The sequence below is a fragment of the Trematosphaeria pertusa genome (assembly GCF_010094035.1).
Source record: "Trematosphaeria pertusa strain CBS 122368 unplaced genomic scaffold BU26scaffold_1, whole genome shotgun sequence".
Classification (NCBI taxonomy): Eukaryota; Fungi; Ascomycota; class Dothideomycetes; order Pleosporales; family Trematosphaeriaceae; genus Trematosphaeria; species Trematosphaeria pertusa.
Window position 1 is genome coordinate 2,514,625 of NW_022987212.1, and position 24,020 is coordinate 2,538,644.

At 54.6% G+C, this 24,020-nt stretch overlaps 10 protein-coding genes across 10 annotated transcripts; 5 read left to right on the forward strand and 5 right to left on the reverse strand.

Annotated features, from left to right (window-relative positions):
- The first annotated feature begins 761 nt into the window (after positions 1-761).
- Positions 762-2,222, forward strand: BU26DRAFT_22932 (uncharacterized protein). Its single transcript, XM_033820841.1, has one exon. It carries the CDS (start codon positions 955-957, stop codon positions 1,780-1,782), a length of 828 nt encoding a protein of 275 aa, XP_033691468.1. The 5' UTR covers positions 762-954; the 3' UTR covers positions 1,783-2,222.
- Positions 2,223-2,300: 78 nt separating this feature from the next.
- BU26DRAFT_545785 (uncharacterized protein) lies at positions 2,301-3,578 on the reverse strand (the record flags this gene model as incomplete). Its single annotated transcript, XM_033831802.1, has 3 exons — positions 2,301-2,730; positions 2,786-3,293; positions 3,351-3,578. 3 exons carry the CDS (start codon positions 3,576-3,578, stop codon positions 2,441-2,443), a joined length of 1,026 nt encoding a protein of 341 aa, XP_033691469.1. The 3' UTR covers positions 2,301-2,440.
- Positions 3,579-4,588: 1,010 nt separating this feature from the next.
- Positions 4,589-6,092, forward strand: BU26DRAFT_22963 (aquaporin-like protein). Its single transcript, XM_033820846.1, has 3 exons — positions 4,589-5,119; positions 5,194-5,694; positions 5,759-6,092. The coding sequence occupies exons 1-3, from the start codon at positions 4,730-4,732 to the stop codon at positions 6,011-6,013; spliced, it is 1,146 nt and encodes a 381-aa protein (XP_033691470.1). The 5' UTR covers positions 4,589-4,729; the 3' UTR covers positions 6,014-6,092.
- Positions 6,093-6,219: 127 nt separating this feature from the next.
- BU26DRAFT_22978 (uncharacterized protein) lies at positions 6,220-7,194 on the reverse strand. Its single transcript, XM_033820848.1, has one exon. It carries the CDS (start codon positions 7,068-7,070, stop codon positions 6,366-6,368), a length of 705 nt encoding a protein of 234 aa, XP_033691471.1. The 5' UTR covers positions 7,071-7,194; the 3' UTR covers positions 6,220-6,365.
- Positions 7,195-7,331: 137 nt separating this feature from the next.
- Positions 7,332-9,287, reverse strand: BU26DRAFT_409160 (glycosyltransferase family 90 protein; the record flags this gene model as incomplete). The annotated part of the gene is made up of 2 exons (XM_033822904.1): positions 7,332-7,511; positions 7,710-9,287. Coding segments are annotated over 2 exons (1,758 nt in total), but the record flags the coding sequence as incomplete, so codon positions are not given.
- Positions 9,288-9,993: 706 nt separating this feature from the next.
- On the reverse strand, positions 9,994-11,495 carry BU26DRAFT_557917 (Rtt106-domain-containing protein; the record flags this gene model as incomplete). The annotated part of the gene is made up of 4 exons (XM_033832505.1): positions 9,994-10,553; positions 10,610-10,957; positions 11,030-11,347; positions 11,414-11,495. 4 exons carry the CDS (start codon positions 11,493-11,495, stop codon positions 9,994-9,996), a joined length of 1,308 nt encoding a protein of 435 aa, XP_033691473.1.
- An 802-nt stretch (positions 11,496-12,297) lies between these two features.
- Positions 12,298-13,547, forward strand: BU26DRAFT_23010 (uncharacterized protein). Its single transcript, XM_033820852.1, has 2 exons — positions 12,298-12,905; positions 12,959-13,547. Exons 1-2 carry the CDS (start codon positions 12,519-12,521, stop codon positions 13,391-13,393), a joined length of 822 nt encoding a protein of 273 aa, XP_033691474.1. The 5' UTR covers positions 12,298-12,518; the 3' UTR covers positions 13,394-13,547.
- Positions 13,548-14,420: 873 nt separating this feature from the next.
- BU26DRAFT_557919 (uncharacterized protein) lies at positions 14,421-15,194 on the reverse strand (the record flags this gene model as incomplete). Its single annotated transcript, XM_033832506.1, has 1 exon — positions 14,421-15,194. The coding sequence occupies one exon, from the start codon at positions 15,192-15,194 to the stop codon at positions 14,421-14,423; it is 774 nt and encodes a 257-aa protein (XP_033691475.1).
- Positions 15,195-16,612: 1,418 nt separating this feature from the next.
- Positions 16,613-19,948, forward strand: BU26DRAFT_499134 (uncharacterized protein; the record flags this gene model as incomplete). Its single annotated transcript, XM_033826385.1, has 1 exon — positions 16,613-19,948. One exon carries the CDS (start codon positions 16,613-16,615, stop codon positions 19,946-19,948), a length of 3,336 nt encoding a protein of 1,111 aa, XP_033691476.1.
- Positions 19,949-21,908: 1,960 nt separating this feature from the next.
- On the forward strand, positions 21,909-23,768 carry BU26DRAFT_412132 (major facilitator superfamily transporter; the record flags this gene model as incomplete). The annotated part of the gene is made up of 1 exon (XM_033822959.1): positions 21,909-23,768. One exon carries the CDS (start codon positions 21,909-21,911, stop codon positions 23,766-23,768), a length of 1,860 nt encoding a protein of 619 aa, XP_033691477.1.
- Between the last annotated feature and the right edge of the window lie 252 nt (positions 23,769-24,020).

Below are 24,020 nucleotides of genomic sequence, written 5' to 3' on the forward strand. Positions count from 1 at the left end.
CGAAAAGCTAGGGAACGGAGGCTGTCCGAGACGACTGTGTATTTCGGACGACATGCACTTCTATTGGGCCAACGCATTCAGATGGGCTTCCACAAAAGCCTAAGTCATTCGAGAAAGGCGCTCTCCTCGCCACATTTACCTGCAGAAGATCCATCGCCTCAAACTACATGATACTCGTCGGCTATCTGAAATTGGACCTCAGCGAGTTGGAAATGGCAATTATACGCATGGGAATCAAAGAGCATCAAAAGCATCTGATCACTGGGGTTTCCGAGAAGTAGTCCGCTCTACAGTCCTGTCGTCATCGACTTCCTGAATACGCTGGCATGGTCGAAGACATTCTGGAGTGGCATTCGGTTGCCACAGAAGTTTTCCGCGGAAGCTTTAGCAGCAATGGGCCTGATATCCCAAGGACTTCGAGATCCAGAGGTGGCTCGATGTACTGCGAAATCGTACCCAGCTTCTCAATGAATCTTTCGTCGGCCTGGCTAGCATGTCATTTGAGGGTAAGTCTGCGCGGCTTGTTAGGGACGCTTCTTTGCATGATTCTCCTGAGGCTCTTTCGCTAACCATCTTTTCAAGATGGTAGTCAAGACCGCGGGAGATCCACAGAGCAGCGTACCCAATAGACCATCCCGAATTACACTTCGTGGATTATTGAATAGGTGTTCTTGGTTCGTCCCCGATGTTGACGCCCATGAAGCCAAGAATCGCCAGTACCGCACTACCGGTGCCACCTGGAAGAGATCGTGGAAGTCCGGTACGGTTCGGGTGTAATTAAACACACCTTAATTCGATCCTTTTTTCTTCTCCTCCAAATCTCTTTCCGCTTTGGTCCTCAGAGACCTCATTCTCTCCCAGCTATCTTACGCAACGCATCGAACATCCCGTTGATCGCGAGCCTTACTATCGAAAGCCGAACTTCGAAGTCGAAAGGCACGCCAAATAACCCTAATGCAACCATGTTACTTTTCTAAATTGTCCCTCGAGATGCGAGACCGAGTATACCATTTCGCATGGAACGGCACGCAACTGCACACCCATCACATCAGCAAACGGTTTGCCGTATGCGCAACATACGGCGAGCCAAGCGTGGACTCGAAAGGCTTGCCACCCTGGCTCCTCGCGAACGGACAAATTATGACTGAAGCAATGGGCCTTTTCCACCGGCAGGGGGTCTTGCACGTGTGTGCAAAAATACCAAAATCGAGCAAGACAAATAGCTTGATTCGCTTCGAGCTCTTTTATCATATTTCGAGCTCCTTTTTCGCTCCCTGGTCGGCGGACGCAGAATTTTTCGCATACCTCTCGGAGAGGGACAGCACAGCCAAGAGGATTACGTTCGATTTCAGGCCTTACGAGGAGGCCGCACTTGGAAGATGCGACTGGACTAAGAGCTGGGCATTCTCCGAAGCTCTGAAGGCCTGCATACTAGGCCGTGTGGAGTTCGTCTTCAAAACTGGTCCTTACGAGGAAAGTTGTCCGGAAGAAAAGCTGAGACTTGCGGTTACTTCCTGCGAAGAGTTTTCCCTAGGCTTACTGAAGCGCGAATATGCGAAGCTGTCGGTGAAAGTCTGGACGGTGAAGAGATATCGCCATCTGGAGATCCATGTGGAAGTCAAGCTTCCGCCGAGAGAAAGCATCAGGAAGAGGAAGCGCGATGAGGACGGGAATGCCGGATTGGATTTGGCGCTCGGGCAGCTACGACTTGGGCGAGACTTCCGCGAGCCCTGGTCTAAGTATACGATGACGGGGTTGCTGGTCGATCTATTGTACGGGTAACTCGGCGTGCTCGGCAACTTCTCTAGGCCCAATTTCCCAGTCGCACATTGTCGACATTATTAGGCGATTACTTGTGAATTTTCCGCCCTCGGTTTCCATCACACGTCAGCAAGTACTTCTAGAACCGCCAAATCACGCTCAGATTTCAAGACAGCTACATTGGGAGCGTGCTTTGCCAACCGCTGACACACTCCCCCCACTAATTTCAAGATGCGTTAAAGAACGAGCGATCCTACCGCACGAGTAGAGCCTCGCCAACCATGAGATCTTATACGACGAGATATGCATCTTCCCACACGCAGTTTACGGTTAGATTAGCATCGCCTTCATCCTCCTAGCTTGGGCCAACCGACGAATTTGTGCCGCAACACAATTGTCCGCCTATGCCTGCGCTATTAGACTAAGCCTTGCTACGCGAGATCGAGGTCCTGCAGCGGCAGGCGGCGTATTAAGTATATCAAAGTCAGGATTCGGCACAAACTGAACATGAGACATAGCAGTCACACGAAGCGGAACACCACTTTGTTGTTTGTTGGGACTGGACTGGCCGTAGGCCAACCTGTGGTTGCTAAGGGTTGTATGATAATGTGAAGATAGGAGAGAGAAGTTCGGACGTGGAGCACAAAAAAAGTATACTTCATCCCTCTTTTGCGTGAATTTAAAGTGTGTATCGTTGGCCGGCGAACACTGGCACCATACCACCCGGATTGACCCGATCCCAAGCATTCTTGAACCTCCATCCAGAGCAGTGGCCCGGCATCAAAATTTTCGGGCTCAGATCCTGGAAGTCGCTGACAGTCTTCTGAATCTTCTCATCAGGGGCATCGGCAAGATGGTATCCTCCCACAACCGCATACATGGGTACATTTGGGAGCATTTCGCTAGCGTGGATGATGGCATTGATGACGCCAGCATGAGAGCAGCCAGTAAAAAGGACGAGGCCTTTGCCTGCAGACAGTGTTAGCGCCAGGTCCTCCTGGGGCTATTTCGCGCCGCGGCGCACCTTTCAAGTTCACCATAGTGAAGCGCTCCTCCATGATCAATGGGTCGGGCTGCCATTCCCCGTCTGCTTTGTCCAATCTAATACCGCCGGGGATCCCCTGCTCATACGGCGTAATGCGGGGTATCTCTCCAGATATGAAGAAGGTGTCGTCTAGGGCTGTGTGTGCATCGGCATTCTTGGTGACAATACCACCGGCTCGCTCGACCTCGTCGAAGGTGGGGTCAGCTTCCAGCGTGATGGGCAATCCGCCAGCATTGATGCCACGGAACTCAGGTCGGTTGGGGTGGAGGTCGACGGTGACTGGAGAGGCGCCTGCCGGTCGCGCGGAATTGATCATGCGAATGGCTTTCAAAAGGCCACCGGAGTGGTCGCGATGGTAGTGCGAAAGATGAATGTGTTCGACCGAACCTAGGTCTGCTCGTAGTCGTGAAGCATTCTTCTCGAAGATTTCTTCCTCCGGTCCGGCATCGAAGAGGAGTGTATGCTTAGTATTTCCCCTCGTGACTGTCTGTCACATATTTAGACAGATGCGGAAGATTGTGGCGGAAAAGGGAAGCGATCATACGATCATCAGCGACAGTCCATGTGCTCCGCAGCAAATGTTATCCATCCTCATCTGCTTCTTAGCTCCTCCGTACGCTTGTGGATTCTGCACATCTGTCAAGGGGATGTGCATAAAGGAGCCTCCGGCCTTGACTGCTGGATTTGGTGAATGCGAGATATTATCCATCTCGTCATTGACGATAGTGAGAAAGTCGAGGGTGTCGACTTCGACGAGGTTATACTTGGACATTGCGAAACCGGGGTCCCAATCTTCCTCCTCTTGGATTTCGTGAAGATGTGGAGATGGGTTGCACCACGGGCACTCTCCCACACTTATACCCTCTCCATCTAATACTCCGATTCCATAGGTGGGGTGGATATCGTGACCCCGTGTTTCGTGCGAAAGTGGTCAGATCATCGTCTGGACAGCCCCATCGTCAGCCTGCGCTCGGTAATTCGGCGTTGCAACTTAGCGCGGCTCTCGGCCGAACCCTGCGCTGCTCTACTCCCAAAAAATGTACTGCGGGAGAGCTGGGTGGTCGGCAAGATGAGATGGTGTTTGCTGCCCGGAGTTCCGTGGTTCCAGACCGCGGCATAACTAAGCGATTACTAGGGGTACGAAAGGCCGAAAAGGAAAGGAGAAGCATAGCAGTGAGGAATTGGCATATTGAGAAGTGTCCCCGAGCGTTCCCGTCCCGTCGAAATGAGACGTCAGCCGCGGTGAAGACAACGGAATGCTCGGCTCCAATGGCACGACGTCATCGCTCGCTTATCGATAACCTTAATTCACAGCTTGGCGTGCTTGGCATTCCTCCCTGCGCCGATCCGCACCCGCACCAGATCCACGCATCATCAAAACTCACCACTGGCATTACCTTCACCCATCCCAACACGCAGCCTCAGCGCCGCCACGCGTATCCACGGACGGCATTCCTGATGGTGCTTCCCCAGCTCCACAAACCCCGCTCCACGTCTGAGCGCATACTGCCATGGGCCACTGCTGGCAGGCGCCTTACGCAGCCACGGAGCGGCAGCTGGTCGCATGCCATCACCATTCGAGCAGATCAGTCTGCAGCTGCGCTGGGGACACGTCTTTCAGCTTTTGGGCCGCATGGATGATGCTCAGCACGCCTTGCCGTGTCCGGCCCCACACACATCTAGACAAAACGCCACTGTCGTCGGCGCGGCACCAGCCTACAGTCTACCACAACGCTACCACTCCTTCATAACGTCTAGCCTGGGACCCTTTTTCCTTCCACACTTCCCGCTTCCCACGTTTTCTTGCTTCCCGCCGTTTAGCTTTCGCGAGTTCCTTTGTGTGCTGCAGACCGTCTGGCAGCCGAGAGCTGTTCTGCCTAGCCCTTCTTCGTCTCTGCGCAGCGAACGGCGTTGTGTGAAGCCATGGCCCCGCTGTCACGCAACATCCTCCCTCTGAACGCCAAAGACAGCCACCGGAACGATGGTCAGACGAACGGCCGTACCAACGGCAACACCAGCCAGAAACGCTCTCGTGTTCCCTGGCTGACCAACAGATGGCGCAACGAACTCGTCGCTGCGGCTTCCGAGTTCGCCGGCACCTTCATGTTCCTTTTCTTCGCCTTCGGAGGGACCCAAGTCGCCAACACGGCGGCCGTATACAGCGATGCGGCGACGGCGGGCCAGGAGCAGAATAGCATCACGCAGGCGCCGAATACGAGTGTGCTGCTGTATATCAGTTTGGTTTTTGGGTTTAGCTTGATGGTCAATGTGTGGGTGTTCTTCCGCGTTAGTGGGGGCTTGTTTAATCCTGCTGTAAGTAGCACATGGCTTCCCGCTCCATTGTCACTCGAGATGGAAGAGGACCCACGCATGCTGACTTCACATAGGTTACCCTGGGTCTCTACCTCATCGGCGCCCTGACCACGACCCGCGCAGCCCTCTGCTTCATCGCCCAAATGATCGCCGGCATGTGCGCCGCCGGCGTAATCTCCGCCATCCTCCCCGGCCCTCTCAATGTCAGCACGACCCTCGGCTCCGGAACTTCGAAAGCGCAAGGCGTATTCATAGAGATGTTTCTCACCTCTCTCCTTGTCTTCACCATCTTCATGCTCGCTGCCGAGAAACACAAGGCCACTTTCCTAGCGCCCATAGGAATCGGGTTGGCGCTGTTTGTGGCCGAGTTGGTCGGAGTATTCTTCACAGGAGGCAGTCTGAATCCGACAAGAAGCTTTGGACCGTGCGTGGTGACGCACAACTTCCCGGGATACCATTACATCTACTGGTTCGGGCCGCTCATGGGCACCCTCCTCGCGTGGGCCATGTATAAGATCGTCAAATCCGTCGAATACCAAACTGTGAACCCTGGCCAGGACTTTGACGATCATGAGGTAAGCTTCCTCCTTCCTGCTTCCACCTTTCCTCCGCCTTCGAGATGCTGACACTGAGATGCAGGCCGCACTATTCCACCCCCCGGACGACCCCGAAAACGCAGCACAAGTTGAGCGCCCTAACGTCGCTGCTATTGTGGCCGAAGAAGCAGTCCGCATGGCGAGCACGCCATCGAGAGAAGGTCATCAACCTATGGATGGCATTGAAGGGAGGATGTCGGGAGAGGGTCGGATTTCGCCTGTTGCGTCGAGGTTGAGTGAGCTGGGGAGGACGGGACATGTGGGGAATGGGCAGAGCATGAGAGAGGTGAGGGATTAGTTCCCCTAATGTAATCCAAGGAGTGTTAGATGAATATTGGGTCGTTTGGAAGAGGAACATAATACTGGTATATCTGTTTCTTGTGGCGGTCGAGAGGCATTTTGGAATTTATTGGGCTATGATTTATGGATCAAAAGCGCATGATGATACCCGCGGGATTATAACACAGGTGGGTAAGTTTTATCACCACATCTTCAAGCTTCCTTTTACGCCAAGTTTTTAGTCCAGCTTGAGTAATGATACCAATTCTTCTCTTCTTCCTCCCGATCCAATCTCCCGCTGTAAGCATATTCCTTCGTCTCCGCACAGCTTACTTCAAGCCTTAGCACTGTCTCTTCTGACGTATCCTTACTCATCCCCGCGCACACAGGCAAACACGCATATCTCCGCCCCGCAGCAATCCCTTCCTCGCTTCGCCTAACCGCGCTTCAGTTTTGTAGACCACGAACCAGGCTAGGCAGTGTGCGACTAGAATTGCGAAGGCGAAGACGAAGATCAGGAAGGCTAAGATGAGAATGAATGTTTGGACGAGCGAGAGGCGGGAGCTGGAGTCGGATGGGCGGGAAGATGCCGTCGGAGTAGTTTTGGGCATGGCGGAGCTACGGTTCCTTAGAAGCTCGTCGACCGGAGGACGATCGATCCCCGGCGCAGTGACAGGTAGACGCACACTCTCCTGCCTAACCTCACCATCTCCCATCTCCTCCTTTTGCTCCTCTGTCGCATTCTCCTGCCTCCTCGTTGGCGGACTCGGCTCTAGCACCAGATACCCACTCCCCTTCCTGTTCTCGCTCATCGGAAACGGCGGATCCCAAGGTTTCCTCGTCGTCCTCATGCCCCCCTCCTTCGATACACTCGCACCCGCTCCTCTCTGTATCTTCTCGTCGGTACCCGATCGCGATTGCGGTTTCTCGCCCGCGCCGTCGAGTCCGGTGTCATCTGGCTCAGATAGCACATCAGAATCGGTGCATGGCAGGCAGGAGGCGATGAAGCGTTGGTACTGTACTGCTATGATGGGGACTGCGACGAGGGCGAAGCATGCTAGGAGGATGCCGAACATTGAGGGGGTGATTAGCGGAGGGGAGTTGCTCGCTGTCTTGGAGTGAGTAGATGCGAGTGTGAGGAGGAGGCTGAGTGCAATGCGTAGCGGTGCGCGCCAGGTCGCGGTATTGTCGGTGGTGTGTAGGGCCGCCAGGTTGTAGGTGTCGGCGTAAAAAGGAATGAGGTGTCATCCGTCGTCCTTAGTTCGGCCTGCGGATATTCAGGCCAGGGACGTGATCGGAGGCGCTTTCTTCGAGAGACGCGGGTCTCAACTTCCCTCTCTGACGAGGTCATCTACCCAGCCTAATCGTTCACGACTGTCGTCTACGATGCGAGCGTATTCCAGCAGCAGGCGATATACGTAGATCAGCATGTCTTCTTTCCGAAGCACCTTATCCGCCCACTCTCTCCCACCTTCGGCGATTTTCTTGGCTTGCTTGTCGTGCGCGTCTCCAGTGTTCTCGCTGCGCTTCACCACGCCGTCGGGAGCGTGCTCGTGATTATGCATTTCCTCGTCGTCGACCATTTGCTCCCCATGGGCTGGCTCATGCTCGTGACCTTTCTCATCTTCTTCATTCCCATGCGGCGTCTTGAAATGATGCTCATGCTTCGGCAGCTCAACATGCGCATGCGCAAACTCCGATGCATCTTTGCTAACCGTAGTACCCATGAAGTACTCCATAATGCCGTACAGATCCACAAACATATTATCCATAGGCACAAAGTGTAGCCACGGAACAACCCGAGCATCGTACCACTGCTGATAAACACTCCCTTTCAGCGCGACTTTCCCAGCTCGAAGAGCTTGAAGAAAAGCGCCGCCATCATCGCCACCGTCTCCGTCAATGATGGCGGCGTACTTGCAACTTCCTTGCCCCTCATCCTCATCCACCTCTTTCTTTACCCCGAAATACTCCTCTACGTACGGACACGCGCCGCCCTCAACCCACTCCTCACAACGCAAGTCCCTGAACGCAGCATCCGCCAAGCCGCTCACCCAATCCGCCATTTTCCCACACTTTTGTGTGGCCAAATGGTATTCGTTGGCAGGTAAAAGTCGGAAATTTCGCGCATAACCCAGCCCGATCATACTCTCATTCCCGGCATGCAACAGCCCTTCTGCAATCTCGACATGCGTCGCGTTGAGCATCGACACGAAGCGGTGTCGGTGGAAGCGCTGCCAGTTCTGCGCTGTATTTTTACCGCCTGTAGCGGCGCCGCGCCAGAAAAGCTTATCCGTCTTTTCGGCCCAAGGTTGAGGAGCGGAAATGTAGTCCGAAGCGTTCCAGTCGCCCACGCTGGGGATGAGGGCCTCGTTGCTCGTGGAGAGCTTGGAGGAGGAGAAGAGTGGAAAGAGTTTCTGCGTTACCGCCATGGTTGAAGGGGCCACGAAGCCGCCGTGTAGAGCCTGAAGGAGGGGGAAGAGGCATACGTCTGTGGTTGTCGTCCAGTTCTTGACGTAGCCTTGTAGCGTGCCGGTGGGAGCGCCGAGGGGTAGTAGAGCAGCTGCAGAGTGCTCCTGGCTCGTATGGCCCTCTGAGTGCCATATATCCTCGAGCAGCGGTTCATTCCTCGTGGGCGAGTCCGGCGGACACGCAGGCTGAACGAGCGACCACAAAGGTCTTGGACCGAGCCAGTTGGACGAAGGATGCATAAGCCTTCCATCAAGCCACTCGGGATCAAAAGTGAAGTCTACGTATTCTTCTTCGTCAACGGGAGAAAATTCGTCGATCACATCGTTTGGCGAGGCCAGAATATTCCCCGCGAGGCTCAGCGTCGTATCTACCGTTTCCCACGGGACTAACATGCCCACCTCTTCGTTAACATTGACTGGGACGTTCACATCTGGTAAGCGGACCTGTGGATGCTTGGCCAGGGTCTGTATCATATTCATCGTTTGCTTCAACCTCTCGTAGCTGTTCTTCGCCTCTGCGTCCACGACGCCGCCGCGGATCGATATCTTGGGGCTGAAGGCATGTGCGAGTTGACGTAAGCTACGCGGATCCATGCCCCAAAAGGGCGCGAGATCGTGATATATTTGGTCGAAGAAAGATTCGACAACCAAGGCACCGCTTTCCGTCGCGTACGTGTACCAAGCATCGAAGCCGGGTGGGGGATGGCGAGCGCGTCTCGCGCGATACTTAGCCGCTGCGTCTTCGAGACTTGCGGCTTCATCCTTCAGCATTGCATCGAATCTTTTCCGCGCATCTTCCATCAAGTGCTCGATTGGGTGGCCTTGCAGCACTTCCACTTGCCCCCCATCCCCGTCGCCACCCTCCGGCCTCGTCACCTCCTCTCCCCAACCAGCCACATCTGGAATTGGAATCGGAAGATACGTCCCAATCCCGCCAATGGACCCCCACGTAGCAACATACACGACTCCGACGCACAGGAAGATGGAAATCAGCGTCAGGATCTGCAGCGCGCGCCAAGAAGGCCTCACGACTGCCATCGAGCTTTTCGCATGCACAGCCATCGTGTGTATCTAGGCGAGCGATGCAGGATATGTTGGCTTCCGGGATCTGGGGTTTTTTGGTAGGAGCGCTTTAGCCGGTTATGGCATTGTTGGAGGGTGTTTCAGAGGAGAACCGCTGGAGGCGCTGGAAAATGCGGAAGGCGAAGGCGCAAGCGTAGGAGAAGTGGATAGAAGACGAAAAATTGTGGGAAGAACCATGAGCGACTTTTGAAGAATCAAGATGGACGAGTCATGTGTTAATTTATTGGTGAGGCGAGTGTGTGGATAGATTGCTAGGGTTTATACGGCTGCGTGATGGGCGGCAATATGGAAGGGCGCTTGGCGTATCTGGGAAAATGGAATGTGGAGTGAGGGTGTCCCGAAATGTGCAAATCAAACGCAGAAAGGTAAAAAGATAAAATGGTGTTCATAGAAGGGTGCGGCCATTATTCTACCACATAGGGTGACGTGATCTAGGTCCGCAGTATCAGTATTGCTCTTCGTGGTCTTCCATCTCTTCGCCTTCGCCTTCATCATAACCCTCCTCGTATCCCTCCTCATACTCTCCACCCTCGCCCTCTTCGTCGCCTCCATTACCTTCTTCATCCTCACTATCCTCCCCGCTGCCGTCGCTCTCGCCTTCGCTGCCAGGATTGTAGTCCTCTTCTTCATCATCCTCTTGATCTTGCAACATCCTCTCCGCCTTCTGCAGCTCTGTCTCGCCATCCCCCTCCTCGGCAGCAGCAGCACCACTCGTTCCATTCTCTTTCTCAGCAGGCGGGTTGACGTTGAGCTTCTTAGCCCTCCTTGTGGCCGCCAGACTAGCATCTTGTAACCCGTGCTTCTGCACATATTCGTTGATCCCGCTGTAGTCCGCCTGGTCGAGCATTCCAAATTCGATCTCTGCGGTCGGTGTGGTGATGACGAGATTGAAGGTGTTGCGGAGAACGGCGGTGTAGGATATGGAGTTTATAGAGGCGAAGTCGAAGAAAGCTAGAGGTTTCTTGAAGCCGTATACGATGCCCACGGAGGTGAAGAAGAGGTATCCTAGCAGCAGTGTCAGCATACTCATCGCTCCTTCTCAGGTGTTATTCTGGACGCACCCTCCTTGCTTCCCCTATGCGCCTTGACGTGGTATCCCTTTTCGCCCTTGCGGTGACTCTGCGGGATTGCGCTTTCAAATTGCTCAGGATCCGGGAATATAACTGTCTTCGCGGTGCCCGCCTGTATCAAGCAATGGTGGATAGCTTCAGCCATTGGCCCAGGACCGGGGTCTTCGCCTTCCACAATGTTCTTGCCTGTCGCCTCTTCGAATGTCCATACTATAGGCTCGGGGGGCGAGTTCTTGGCATGGTCGGGGACTGGGTTCACGCCGTCACCGTGGACAGGGAGGACGACGAAGTTGTGCTGTCGCTTCGCTTTCTCGGGGACGGGGAGGCAGAAGACCTGCTCTATGACACTTGTCAGCCAACACGCCTGTGTCGCTCCAGAGTGCTGGTAAGGAATGCATGATGCCCACTCACCGACCTGCTTCCAAGGGATGCCGAATTCCACACTGCCGTCAGCGCCCACAGCCCGTATGCCGCCATGGCGCTTGTCGTCCACAAGCTCGAGCGTGTATTTCTTCCGTTGCGGGATCGAGAAGCTGACGCCGGGATATGACCGCCACGCATTCACGGCAGCGCTGGCCAGCCCAGCCGACGCCACAAGCCCATTCTGCGCTCCGTTGCTGTCGTCAAGCTTTCGCTTCTTCGCTGCGGGCTCGCTTGGCGACTGCGACGTCCGGTGCAGCATGTAAATCGAGATATCGCGAAAGAGCGTGCTCTGGGTGGGGTTCTGGTCTGGCAGCGCATGCCGATTAGCTTGCTGCTGCTAGGGGGCGAAGGGGAATCCATCGGCCGGCTTACCGATGGCCTCATGCACGCGCTTGCGCAATACATGGTTGCCGCCGAATGCGACTTGGATTTCCTGGGGATAGGCGCCGGCCATGGTTGCAGGCGCGTTGTTGGCGGAGCTGGGGCGGGCGACGGGCTGGCGGTGGATATGTGGTGTTGAGGTTGTCGCGAAAGACACGCGCCATGCCTGATCACATGATTGCTGAATCATCAACTGGACCATCACCACCCACGTGACCCCGCACTGAGCGATATTTGCTGCTCTCTCTCCTGGCAGTATTGCTTGAGCTTTGACTGTATGCCACAGGCGAATTGGACATGCGCCCCCATCTCGACGTGGGGCTGAGGTGCCCAAGTGTGGGCGTCTGCACGTGACTGGAACGGGGTACTATACCTTGGTACTTGCTGGGCGACGCGCGACAACTCCCCGTAAAGCAGGCTCATGTATACAGGACCCGATCGTCGCCCTCAAGATAAGCCTAGCAGCCTGCGATAACCTTAGCGGCACTTCGTATTGCCGTCAACGACTGCCCCAATCTAGACATGGCGTGGCCCGTGCATGTCACACCTCTCATACGCCACACGTCTCGCCTCGGGAACGCAACCACTCCCAGCCCGCCACATCACGTCTCGCATTGCTCAAAAGCCCTGAAGGGGCAGTCTTGGAATCATGACGTTAAAGCGAAAGCTTTCCCAGAAGGCGAAGCAGCCCTATGCCGGTTGTACAGCATTGAGAGCCGCGCCGTCAACAAGCAAGATAGTCCTTGCGCAGCCCTGCTCCAGCGCAGGACATGTCTGAGCATGACAGTTCTGTCGCCTTACCCACACATGCGACCTGATGCTATTCCTTGTCCGCCTGCACACGCAAAATACCTAACGGACGCGTGTCGCCTACACAGAGCTTCAAGACGTTTTGTTCCCGCTAATTCCTCTCTCATCTCCTCAAGAGCGCTCCATTTCTTCATTCCTTCTATTCGGCCCTACTATTCTTACCTTCGATGAGCGAACACGAGTCGCCTTGATTGATTTTAATCCTGTAGTTTGCACGGTACGTCGTTCGCATCGAGACTGAGGAACGGGTTACTCGTCTCGAGGAAGAGCTGGATTACACCGCACCATGAGGAAGCTGGAGTTCAAGATGCCTTCCGTATTGGACAAGGTGTCTGCACCATTCAGACCTAAACCCGTCTTCAACCAGCCCGTCTGCACCGAGAGGAGATATTACGCATCACGGGCCCTCCACAGCATCTCGCTCGTCCTGCTCGTCGTGATAGCCGCCGCTGTCGTTGGTCTCAAGGCCGAGACCATCAACTTCATGGAGGACAACAAGGACACGGGCTTTGAATTCAAGACAGACGACCCTCAGCCCACTATTCTGGCCGCACTACCACGAAACCTCTTCACTGCGCCCGCAAAACTGGCGCTCGTGGCTGCAGCTATCTCACTCACCGTTGGACTTGGGCACGTCGTATTTGTCTTCCTAGACTGGAAGGAGGGCAAGAAGGTAGGCGACTATGGCACCTGTAGAAAGTCAACATTTTGCTAACCAGCATGCAGACGCAAGCATACGCCTTCCGCCGTAACATGATGTTCCTCCACTTTATCAACAGCATCCTCGTCCTCTTCGCCCTCGTCTCCACCTACGTAACCCACAAGTCCTCTTCCCACTTCAACGAACGCTACATCAACTACAAGGCCGACCGAGCTTCATCAGACGACGGCATGCGCTACAACATCGGGACCTTCGACCTGGAGACGTGGTCCTGCGAGCTCAAGATCGTGCCCGGTGCCTTCATGGTCTCAGAAGACTACCGGAAGCAGTGCGCCATCGAGATGGCTGGGCGCGACATGATGATTCCGTTCTTGATCGTCGCTTGGGTGTTATGTGGGCTGAGCATCTGGCAGATGATTGGCTGCAGGCGGGATGCAAATGGCGAGCGTATCAAGACGGAGCAGGTCGAAGTGGAGATGGGGAAGATGAACGCTGTTTGAGTTCAATGCCTGTGGCATAATCGGCGTCAGGTCGGCTTGTTTCCGCTTCTTAGTCGCGCTCAATATTCGGGCAATAGTGTGCCGTGCGTAGGCCCGTATTCCTCTCTAGTACAGGTGCGATGATACCCGGGATTACTTTCGTTAACTACCGTTCTGCGTTTTCCCTTGACTATAGACTTCTTGCTGGCCTCGTCTATGCGTCACGGATGCGCTGGCGGGCATTTTCCCGTATTGTTTTGTTATTTAGAGGTCATTTGGCGTCGCGACAGTTTCCAAGTGTTGGAGTTGTCATGGCGGGTTTGGGTAGATGGGCGGTTTATCCATATTGGCAACACATAGCCCTCATGTAATGACTTTTTCTCATTTTTGCACGTCTACTGTAGACAATCTTATTGCGCTTCCCAAAGCAACGCTACTTTGCGTAGTTTCCAACGGGCTGCGTGTAGAGTGACCTGACAATTTGCAAGACCTTAGTAGTGTGGGTACGCCTTGGGCTCTTCTAGATCGCTAAGAAGCCTAAGCTGCGGCTCCACAACGATAACGTCAGTGCGCGGGTGCGGAGGATCTGCACGGGATTTGCAATCGCATGGGTCCCGAGAATTTGCGGCGCATGAGAAATTGCCGGATTGGAAAAGCTGGGGCTCCTTGAACAAAACCCGCGTCACGCCTTCGAGAATGCGTGGCAGTGGAATTTGTAAATGCTATCCGTATTCGGGGCTGTATGGCGTCTGCCAGGCAAACGAACACCGCTCCTTTAGCGTACGCTTGTGAGTGCGGTGGTGAGGAAGATCGCCAAGGAGCGGGCATGAACAAGCGTCGGCGTGGTAAGGCTGATGCTCATGCAAGGTTCCAAGGTTCCTGTAATTGCTGGGCTATTTGGTCTGTGATTCAGAATCATGTTACTTCCCTTTTTGGATGAGCATCGAGCTTTACTGCGATGGTTGCATGGGACGGCGCCTCGGCTGAGGTCGAGTGAATGTGCACAACCCCTGCCGTCCCAAATTTCCACCAGAACAAGGTATTTGAACTAAGCGCCCACCCCGTTATCTAGAACCTTACGCCCAGGCCTGCCGTACTCGGCGAGTGCCTCCATTTCCTGGGTCCACTCCGGTTCCCCCAAACTTTGCGCATTTTCATTCCAGAGTCCGCGATGGTGGTGCCGGTAGAATGGGTCCGCTTGCTCTTCCATGCGACGTTGAAGCCACGCGGTAGTGTCGTCAGAACCGTTGTAGTAGTCGGAGTCAATGTCAATATCGGAGCCCGTCAAGGGGTGAGGGTCGAAGGTGTGAAGGGATGGTGCCGGTTGGGACGGGAAATAGGCGAGAGACGAGATCTTTGATGGGGAACCAGCCCCACGAGACGGCTTGAAGAACGCCTTTGGATCGAATGGCGGGGAAGTATGGAAGATGGTTGGTTCGTGCGGAGGAATGGCAGCAAGACGCTGGTGAGTATCGGAATGGGATTCTAAGTCAACAGAGGCAGCGGGGACCTGCTGGCTCTCCATTGCCGCGGCACAAGTATCTGAAGTTCCAGATCTCTCGTACGCTGCATCGCTGTCTACCCCTTGAGACCTACAGGCCTTCGTCGCCGTCTTACTGCCCGGGCCTTCTTCCGAATCCAACCACATTGCGTCCGCCAGCTTTGCTGCGAGTTCATCATCAGGCGTAGGGTAATGTCGCGGAGTTTCCAGTCTCTTCTTGGGGATGTGCAGAGCGTAGCCGCGGGAGAGATGTCTTGAAGCCGTTCTGTGATGTTTGTCTTCGTCCCGGTCGAGGAGACGAGAGACAGCATAGGACGCCATAGGTCCGGTGTATACGTAGTTTGGTGGGACAGATATATTCTTTCGAGGGCATAAACGTCAAGTGATATGACGATTGACGGAGTGGCAAGGCGCGTATTTGCTTGGCGGGCTATGGGCGTAAAGGCCCGTGTTGTTGAACTCGTGGGTGATAGAGCTCGAAGCGCAAGCATATTAGGACGTACAGAGGCGCTACGTTGCACGTATACACAGTGAACGAGTGCGACTATACAGATTACCAATGGCGTCGACTGGACGTCTACTGGTCCCGGACTAAAATATAAGGATCTAGAGCAGGGATGCAAGCAATCGAAAAAGATGCGCTTGTGATGAATCATTTTCTTTCACAAAGCCTGCAAATATGAGGAAAACTATGATCCTTTGGACTTATGGATATCGCGTGTCCAACCTGTAGCCTATTTACCACGCTATCAACGCGCTTTTCCTTCTCAGACTGCCCTAAGGATATTTCCACAACGTCGCCTCGAAACACCAAATTAGTTTACCGCCTGTCAAGTACCCAACCTTGACCGTCAAAATCCCTACCTACTAGGTCTTATCCTGGGGGCGGGATTTGGTGGCGCTGCAGGATTGGTTGCTCCATTCGCCCGGATTCTCAGATACTAAGTCCATGGGTTTCTGGCGCTTACGGCGTCCCGGTCTTGCATCATCGAGTAGCTTCTCGTCGTTCCATTCGCGGTCCTCGACTTCGATCCATTCATCTTCGCTAAGTTCTTCGGGAGCGGGTTCTACGTCCATTTCGTCGGCTGGATCTGATTTTTCGAAGGGGTGGATGACTGCGAAGCTCCGGGTATCTTTATTTGGATATTCGCACTGTGCGTTTTGGCTGCCGTTGGCGGTATTTGAGGGTTTCTTGGTAGGAGATGAGTAAGATAGAGTGGGTTCCTAAGGCCCGGTTGCTTCTAGATGGGGCGTGGACGTCAAGTGGTATTGGAAGTATCGGGGGTGATGCAGTATTAGAAAGCTTGGAAGGCAAAAACGGATATGCCTCAATTCTCCGTTTGATTGCTTGGTCCGTTGTGAATGTATAGATTTGGTAGGACGGCATTCCCCTAAAGCGTTACCTGGTTTCCTACATTAATACCTCTCATGACGAGCGAACGCAGCTGAAAGGGACAGAGGTGCTGGACCGAGCGGCTGCCGCCTAGCCATAGCAGCGCGTTCGGATCAAAGACCCCGAATCATCTCAAGAGTGAATAGCAGGGTGTCACTCATGTTTCGCGACTAGACCTGGCAGTGAATGGATAGATCTTAGGTCGTCCCCTCCATATATGAGGATTCCTCTCACCGTCCGTGTTTGCAGCTCGTCTAGCCCACAACCACGAGTCATCGGACAACCATCTCTTCCTCCGGAGACTTAACCCTGCAGAACCTAGACTCCCTCGTCTGGCCAGTCCAACATGTGTTCTAAACAACCGGGATACCTGACTCCCTCTTCTCTTAGCGAAATAGGGGAGCTGTTCGAGATGAACCCAACTGGTAGCACAGACCATGTCCTCAAGCACATGGCCTCGAAGGACGAGTGGGAGACGAAGTATCCTAATCTAAAAGGCGGACAGTTCCGCTTCGTATGGGACTACAACAAGCTCAAGCCGCCGCTCACGAAGCGGCACCTTATTACGCACTCTCCCAAGGCTGCATTCTCTGGGCCCCACACAGCAATCAAGATTCCTCATGGCCCTGACAAGGGATGCTGGCTGCACGTTCCGGTGCGGCTCACGGACGATGAAGCCGCATTCGCTTCGACCGCCATCTCTTGGGTATGGACTGACTTCGCACACTCGGACGGTGGAAAGCCCGGCTTTCTGGCTATAATGAGTGGACGATCCCGCGCACCAAAGCCCTTCTATGCGATTTCGACAGATAGCTGGAAGCTCCTCGGACCGCCTGGTGCGGAATATCCCCTTACCGATTCCGTCGATGCTCCCTTTGCGGGTCCACGAACTGTGCTGTACAATGCCGGCCTGTTTTTCAAAGGCTTGTACATGCACGTCCCGCGGTTCCTGACATCTTCTGAAGTCAAGGTGGCAGAGACGAACCTTCGCTATCTGTGTAACCGTCGATGGGAGTGGGGAAAGGAAAATGAGGTGCGGCAGAAACTGCACAAGAACCGACAAAAGACTGAGGAGGCAATCGTCTTTCTTCAGCAGCAGAAAAAGGCTGTCAAGTTTCTCGAGAAGGACATTTTCCTCGATTTCTCGGCTCAAGATCGAGAGACAGACACGACATCCGGCTTGGCGCTTCTTTGGTGCATGGAGCCGGATCTGTTGACCGAGTATGAGGACCTTGCTTCAGTGGCCTCATCCCATCCAAGTGAGGACGACCTTGACCTCCGACACGTCGAAGTCGATTCTGAGGAGGAAGCTGACGCACGCGCTACTTATAAGCGCCGCAGCGAGTTCTTGAAAGACATGGAGCGGAAGGGTAAGACGAAACCACTCTACGACCCTGTAACTGGGAAGCCCAATGACTGGATCTACCGAGATCCACAGGGGAGTAGGTATTCTGGCTCGACGGTATCCTCAAATGTAACAGAGATCATCGATGGCGGATCCTGGCCGTCTCCTCCGGCATTTCTTCTTGGAAACCAAAATCATATGACCGCTGATGTACGTAAAGAGGAAGAGGGCAGCAAAGAATATCCTGCGGAAGACCAGCAGCGGCCTGAAGAAGACGGAAGTGAGCACACGAATTCTGATCTCGACTTTCCTACTCCAGATGCTTTAGGGGAGATTTTAAGGCCTCCTGGATCTGAGCCTGAGGGCAGCTTTCAAGTAGTGAACATTGATCCCGGTCCCGGTCCTGGGGTGTCACAACCCAAGCGGCCTCCGTCAACAACTACGAAGCTGGACGAGGTCTCCGAAGAGGTGAGGCCCACTTTCAATTACTCGGGTGCTGAACTCCAAGAGCTTCTCGAAGCCGCTAAGCTAGAGATAAGCGAGGAGGATGAAGCATCGAGCGAGCGGTCTGAAGAATCGGTTGAGACTCGATCTGTAGAAGCAGCCACTCGGCCCTCAAACAATATCCAGGATAAGCGGATGTGTGACGTGGGGGAGGCTCCCAATCACGCGCGAGAGCCCTCCAATCAGATTGTTGAAAAGTCGTCGGACCCTTTAGAAGCGCGTCATGCACTTGAGGAGAACGATGCATCCATAAACGAACGCTGGGAAGATTTGGGCAAGGAATACGAAGAAGATTCAACTATGAATACACCTAAAGAACCTCAAGAAGCCTCAACTGAAGAAACGGATGAGGACTCGCCGCTCGAAGCTGAGGATGATATCTGCGACGACCCGCATTTCGAAGCACACCGCGCCCGAGAACTCAAAAGACTGTCAGGTGTGATAGGCGTCGAGGCGACAGAAGAATGCAAGCCGATTACAACCGTCGAACAAGCAGTCGAGGGTCAGCAGTCCTTAGAAGCTGAGCTGGAAGAAGCTGAGATGCTTGAAGCCCAGCCAAAGGAATACGAAGAGGATACATCTGGGGGTAGCAAAGGCGCTGACGCGCATGAGCCCCATATTAGCAAAAAGAATGACGGGGATGCTCCAATGGATGCGGAAGCGGTGGAGCTTGGCGATGAAGACAAAGACCGGCAGTCTTCGCCCGCTGTCATTGAAGATAACGAGAACCCGGAATCTCACGCCCGCGAAGAGGGCAATGAGGAAAATGCTCTGGTGGATGTAGAAGTTGTCGAGCGTAGCAATGAAGACAATCAGCCCTCACAAGCCAGTGTTGAATACGGGGAGACCTCGGAACCCTATGTCTATAGGGAGCACGAGGAGGGCGAGGACGAGGCTTCGCCGCCTTCTCTCCAAGGCACGAAACGTAAAGGCGATAATAGCCTACCACTTCCATCGCCACGGCGGATCAAAGGGCACACTCAGCACGTCGCGGACTCACCGACTAGTCCTGAAGATAACAAGACCCCAGAACCTCACGTTGGGGAAGACCAAGATTCCTCGGCAGTTGATGAAGCCATGACGGCAGCAGAGCAAGCGAAAACACGACGCCGCAATCGTCTGCTTGCGGCCATGACCACGGCGACCGCAGCGCTGGGGTGGTACGCGTGGCGCCTTTACTGGGAGAATGACACAACTACCGACAATGTGGTCATCTATCCTGATGAATGGGGTCCAGACGTCGTCCTCTCCAGAGGAGAAGAGCGCCAGCTCGTAGCGGAAGTCTTGTCACAAGACTATGCCCTCCTGGCGTGGGTTATCGACGACGACCTGCGGACTGCCACCGCCCTTATAGCGGGCCATACCTTCGTGACCTTGTTACGTGGAGGAGGCTTCTGGCCGTGGTCGCGCCTGCTGAAGCCGATTCTCAGGACTCTCTTCCGGCTCGTCGTTGGGATCCGCGCGATCCTGTGGACTTGCGGTCGTCAGGGTGCGATGGCGGCATCTCTCCGTGTGCTGGGCACCATTCTCGCAAATGCCTTGCTGGCAATTCCTTGCTACTTGGGCGCCCAAATCGTCTCCACGTGGTGCCGTAGCCAGGAGCACCTCGGCTCTCTTATCGGCGCATTTGGCTTAGACTATGAGCCGTATCTGCAGACCTGGATCGGACTGAGCATCGTGCTCTTCGTAGTAGTGATGTGGACTGCGGCGACGATAAGCGGTCCTCAGAACGCTGGCGAAAATGGGGGTTGGACGCGACGCATCGAATCGTGCGTTACACTCGTTTTTCTCGGAGCGGGCGTGGTCTTGGGGTATAGGCACTCCGACGCATAGACGCGCGAGTCTGTTGGGGGTTGGAGCGGGGACAGTTGATGCGTTTCCGGATGAGGTGTTCATGCTCGCGCTAAAAGGTTGCCGAGGCGGCCGGCGATGCTTGGCGTGGTGTTGAACACAATCCATATAGAGGGGGGTCGAACTTAAAAAGGCAGAAATACACCATCCATTGACGTGCATTGCAATCGCTTAGGGCTCGCAAAACGCAAGTTCAGAAAGGACATGCTAAACGAAGTTTTCGCGTCTTCCGGAGAGTGGCCCGTTGAGATTGGGTGGCTGGATTTGGGCTGCGCCTCTGGCGTCATCCACTTCTTCAGAGTGGTGATAGAGTTTGCCTTGTGCAATGTGCAGTGCGTTGCCCGCCATCTTTTGTTGGTCTTCATCCAGTCCAGTCTGCAGCAAACGAGCTGCAAAACGCAGGTACCTCTCGGCCCTCTCTGGAAGACAAGACGCAAGCACATGGTCCAATTTCCTTCCATACTCATGGACCCGGCCGTCGTCATTCGACATCAGGAGATGGCCCGGCGGCCCGGCAGCTATTTTACTATTTTTACTCCTGCGACTGATTCCAGTTATCCGGGCGCAGCACTACCTAGCCCGCCATGTGCAGATCCCGTAGGTAAGATAACGCAATGGGGTCAGCGCGGACGCCGCAGAGCGGAGCAAAGAGGGGGAACTGCGGAATACGCAAAGTGTATCGCACCGAAACACTTCGCAGAAGGCGAGCTATGCAACTAAAAACAACTAACAAAACCTTATGCAACTCATCGTCTCGCATGCCGCCTTTGCAAATGGTCATCGCCGCGCGCAGTATATGTACTCCCGCGCGCGCAGCCTTGGTACCGTACCAGTCGCTGCAATTCACTCTCGCACTACACCTGTCGCCCGGTCGAACTGACTGCAAACCCGCAGATCGGTCCCAAAAGCCCACCGACCTGCCGCCCTCGCGTATGCAATACTGTAAGAAAATCAGCACCGCAAACAGCAGCCGCTAGGCGCGCAGCCAGCCCGATCGGATCTGTTGTGCCACTTCGGCTCTTATGCACCTTCGGCTCCCCCCACAATTTGCCGAAACGCCAAACGCGGTGTATCACGTCCGGATACGAGCCAGACACACGCACGCACAAACTCAGGCCTCAGCGCGAGCGCTGAGATGAGGAAGGGGGCGCTTTTGCTGCGGCCTGCGGCTCTACTCACCCCAGCACCGATAGTGCCAGGTTTCGGCTGTGTCATTTTCTGAGCAGAGACGTGGATTGTCGGTGCTTCGCCTTCCTTTCTCTCCGTCTTTTGCTGTGCAGCGCGGTGCAATCGCGGTTTCCTGCGTCTTACAATCTGTGCTGCGGAAGCCGTTCGGTGCTGAGCTTGTTGCTGCATCATGTCTGCTGCCATCGAGCTTACCTTTCAATAATTTCTAATATCCAAGTACTTTGTTCTCTCCTTGTACTCTCTCATAACTGGCCGCATAATCGTTCCCAGAGCCCTACCTACATCTGTCGCTTCAGCTGCGTAGTTTGCGCGCGCCCCATCGCCAACCATGGCGCCCTTATCCCCACGAGACTCTATTGAGTCATTCAATTTCGCCGTTGAGCATAACGACCACACGCCGAGAGAATCGAACGAGGTAATCGCGGACATAATAACAGACCTCTTACTCGCCGACGAGAACCAACTCTCGCGCCCAACCTCGCATCACCGCAACAGCAGCGTCTACTCCTTCGAGCCTCTCCAGCAGTCTGATCTCGACCGAATACGACGCGCTTCGTATGGTAGCGCACTCGTGGAACCCGATGGGCCGTACGAGATGGTAGACCTAGGGGAAGGAAGAAACTCACATGGCTTCGTTGCCGACCCGGTGGACTCGTTAAGAGCGTCGAAGCATTCCTCGTTCTCGATGAAAGATCGTAGCCCCATGGCGGATTCGGCCGTTGCTTTATTTCCCAAGTCAAAGCGCGCGAGCACCATGTCCCAACTACAGCGTGACGAGCCTCCCTCATACGAGCAGCATCCGCCTCCTCAGTCCCCAGGAGATGGTGGACCACCAGGTTCGTCAGAACCGACATCCTATCCTTCCGCAGCGAAAACTGCCGTCATCATGTTCTCGCTTTATATCTCAATCTTTCTCGTCGCGCTCGACCGCACCATCATCGGACCCGCTATCCCGGAAATAACGAATAAATTCCACTCTTTGGATGATGTAGGATGGTACGGATCGGCATACATGCTTACCTCTTGCGGCTTTATCTTGCTGTATGGTCGTGTGTATACCTTCTTTCCCACCAAGACTGTCTTCCTCTCCGGCATTTTCATGTTTGAAGCCGGAAGTGCAGTATGCGGGGCCGCGACCTCCTCCCTCATGTTGATCATCGGTCGAGCCATTGCGGGCTTCGGAAGCAGTGGCATATTCACGGGTGCGATCCTGATCATGCTCAACACCGTCCCACTCCACAAGCGTCCAATGCTGCAAGGTCTTTTTGGTGCATGCTTTGGCGTCGCATCAGTGACCGGTCCGCTGCTTGGAGGCGCGTTTACCGGTTCGGCCGCAACCTGGCGCTGGTGCTTCTACATCAACCTGCCACTAGGAGGAATTACGATTTTGGTAGTCGTCCTGCTGCTGCACTTGGAGGAGCACAAGCCCCGAATGGAGACGTGGATGGAGACCATCAAACATCTCGATCCGGTTGGCACCGTACTCTTCCTTCCTGCGATTACGTGCCTGCTCCTTGCACTGGAATGGGGCGCCGCGGAATATCCGTGGAGCGACCCTCGAATCATCGCGCTTCTGACGGCATTTGCGGTGCTCTTCATGGCTTTCATAGCGTGGCAGTATTTCACGCGAAAAACGACAGCGACAGTCCCAGCACGAATTCTCTTCCAACGGAGTGTCGCATTCGGAGGCTTGTCTCAATTCTGCGTCGGTGCGACGATGCTGACGGTGTCGATGTACGTCCCTCTGTGGTTCCAAGCCATCAAGGAAGTCAGCGCCATGAAGAGCGGTATCGACATGATTCCGCTCGTCCTATCCGTCGTCGTGGGCTCAATCTCATCTGGCGCGCTCGTGCAGCGCGTAGGTTACTACACGCCGTTTATGATAGTCGGGTCCTGTCTTATGGCTGTCGGTGCCGGACTGATTACCACGTGGAACATGGGAACCAAGAGCGGCGAGTGGATCGGATTCCAAGTCATCCTCGGTCTCGGTGTAGGCTGGACGATGCAGCACCCTAATCTTGCAGTCCAGATCGTGCTGGCAAAGCAGGACGTTCCAACCGGCACCGCACTGCTCTCGCTCTGCCAAACACTAGGCGGAGCGGTGTTTGTCGCAGTCGGACAGAACGTCTTCATCGACAAGTTCACCAGCGGCCTCGAGCAAATCCACGGCATCAATCCGGAGAAGTTGGCTAGCGCGGGCGCAACACAGTTGAAGAATCTGGTTCCCGCGCAGTTCCAGCACCGAGTCCTCGAAGCCTACAACAACAGCCTTACTCAGGGCGTCTTTTTCGCAGCCATGATAGTCGCCTGTTTAGCACTACCTGGTGCTTTAGGTATGGAGTGGCGCAGCGTGAAGGAGAATCAGCAGCCACCTCAGAGGCGCGTGGCGGAGGATGATGTAGAAAAATTGGGGCCGGAAGCTATCAGGCAACCACTGCGACCTGATGCTGACAGGAAGGAGGAGCCGGAGAGGTCAGACACTCCCGAGCTCGAGTCCCTGGCTCCGCCCGTTCCTGCGTGGAGAAAGATCTATCGATCCAGCGGGCAGTTTTCGCAATGGATGACTGCGAGGGTGAACCCGGACCTGAGGGACGAGTTAGACAGGGCGAGATGAGGGGCCGACCAATGATGCCGCCCTTCCGGAACAGGCTGTACTTGGTTTAGATGCTGCTTCTAACAGCGTACGTTCCCGTGCGCATGTACTGTATAGTAACGCTGGGTGTGGGATTGCATAGCAGGCTTGGTGTTCGGCGTCTAGACTTGACGAATTCTTCGCAACGTATCCGCTGCATTACCGTTAATTTCATTAATATCGTAAAACGCTTCCCCGCAATGTTGCATAGAGGAGTTTGTGTTCCCTCAGTTC

Bases quoted from the DNA above. Each gene is read 5' to 3' on its own strand.
- BU26DRAFT_22932 (XM_033820841.1), top strand. From the start codon at position 955: ATGCAACCATGTTACTTTTCTAAATTGTCCCTCGAGATGCGAGACCGA.
- BU26DRAFT_22963 (XM_033820846.1), top strand. From the start codon at position 4,730: ATGGCCCCGCTGTCACGCAACATCCTCCCTCTGAACGCCAAAGACAGC. The intron at 5,120-5,193 runs GTAAGTAGCACA...GACTTCACATAG, and splicing joins GGGGCTTGTTTAATCCTGCT to GTTACCCTGGGTCTCTACCT. The intron at 5,695-5,758 runs GTAAGCTTCCTC...ACTGAGATGCAG, and splicing joins AGGACTTTGACGATCATGAG to GCCGCACTATTCCACCCCCC.
- BU26DRAFT_22978 (XM_033820848.1), bottom strand. From the start codon at position 7,070: ATGTTCGGCATCCTCCTAGCATGCTTCGCCCTCGTCGCAGTCCCCATC.
- BU26DRAFT_23010 (XM_033820852.1), top strand. From the start codon at position 12,519: ATGAGGAAGCTGGAGTTCAAGATGCCTTCCGTATTGGACAAGGTGTCT. The intron at 12,906-12,958 runs GTAGGCGACTAT...ACCAGCATGCAG, and splicing joins ACTGGAAGGAGGGCAAGAAG to ACGCAAGCATACGCCTTCCG.